This window comes from Solanum tuberosum, unplaced genomic scaffold (assembly GCF_000226075.1).
Source record: "Solanum tuberosum cultivar DM 1-3 516 R44 unplaced genomic scaffold, SolTub_3.0 scf00747, whole genome shotgun sequence".
Taxonomy (NCBI): Eukaryota; Viridiplantae; Streptophyta; class Magnoliopsida; order Solanales; family Solanaceae; genus Solanum; species Solanum tuberosum.
In genome coordinates, this window is record NW_006239677.1 from 28,089 (window position 1) to 29,523 (window position 1,435).

The 1,435-nt window shown below is 34.6% G+C and overlaps 1 protein-coding gene across 1 annotated transcript in view; it reads left to right on the plus strand.

Annotated features, from left to right (window-relative positions):
• Window positions 1-799, plus strand: part of LOC102589443 (endochitinase-like) — a 1,554-nt gene extending 755 nt beyond the window's left edge. The window contains exon 2 of the mRNA XM_015305385.1: window positions 256-799. Within this exon, the coding sequence (XP_015160871.1) occupies window positions 256-656 (401 nt within the window). The 3' untranslated portion in view covers window positions 657-799. The remainder of the gene's footprint in view (window positions 1-255) is intronic.
• Window positions 800-1,435: the final 636 nt, after the last annotated feature.

Sequence of the window (1,435 nt, forward strand, 5' to 3'; positions counted from 1 at the left end):
AATCTTCAATTTTTTAAAAATGAAATTTATATATTTGTAAATTACATAAAAAGTACTCTAAGTCTCAATAATTGATAATTCAAAATATTTAGAAGATATATGAAGAATTTACTATCAAAGATAAATTTGTTTGAATCTCGAAATCTGAAATGTGTCATATAAATTGGGATAGAGGGAGTAACAATTGTTTTCATTATATTGTCATGGAGCTAGATAAATTTATTTATGCTATGATTAAATTTGATGAACTTGTAGTGTCTAATTACGTGTATTTTGACATTAATAAACACAGTGCTGGGCCATGTACAAGAGCCATCGGAGCGGACCTTTTAAACAATCCAGATTTAGTAGCCACAGACCCAGTAATCTCATTCAAGACATCTCTCTTATTCTGGATGACCACTCAATCACCAAAACCTTCTTGCCACGATGTCATCATTGGAAGATGGAACCCATCCGCCGGTGACCGAGCAGCCAATCGTCTTCCTGGATTTGGTGTCATCGCAAACATCATCAATGGTGGCTTAGAATGTGGTCGTGGTAATGACAACATGGTACAAGATCGAATTGGGTTTTACAGGAGGTATTGCGAAATTCTTGGAGTTAGTCCGGGTGACAATCTTGATTGCGGCAACCAGAGGCCTTTTGGCAGCTGATTCTATGTAACAACTTCATTATATGTTTTGTTGTATTCTCGCAAAATGCAAGGATCAACTATAAAATAAAGTTTTAATAATATGATTGTAGTCTGATTAGTACCACGACTATATATAGTCGTGTTCAACATATATCTCAATGAAGTCGCCATCAGCCTCGGATTTTTCCACAAGATTACTCTTTCCCTTCAAAATTCAAATCAATGTACACGTAGTTATAATTCATATGGTAACGGCCTTATAATTACTTGTACAACTTCAAAAACCAAATCAATGCTAGCTATACTAACTTGTGATGGTGGGGGGTTTTGCACGACCCCTATATGTATACTACGTAAATAACACAAAAGATGAAATAAACCTTAGCCTCCAAGAAGGCTCCTCTTTAATGTTAGCTAGTTTATCAGTGACAAAGCTAGCTTCTCTATAGCAGTGATTAACATGAATATGTCCTTGCCTCATTAAAAGTCTAATATGGAGAATAAGCTTTTTGTGGTAGGCCTGAATATTATTACTACACTCTAATACTCCCTCTATTCTAGATTAACTGAATTTTTGAGACTTTTTTCATAGTTCAAAATAATTGAATTGTTCAAAGTTCAAGAAGGACGTTTGAAACTTTTTTCATATTAATTATTTTGAAGAAAATCGAAGTCGTTTTCTTCTCTGTCTCACAACTTATGTTTGTGGGGAAAGGGAAGGAGTTAGAGATAGAGGACAAACTCAAAGGAACTTGAAGCTCAAAGTTATAGCTCTAACTGGAACAACTCACAATTTCA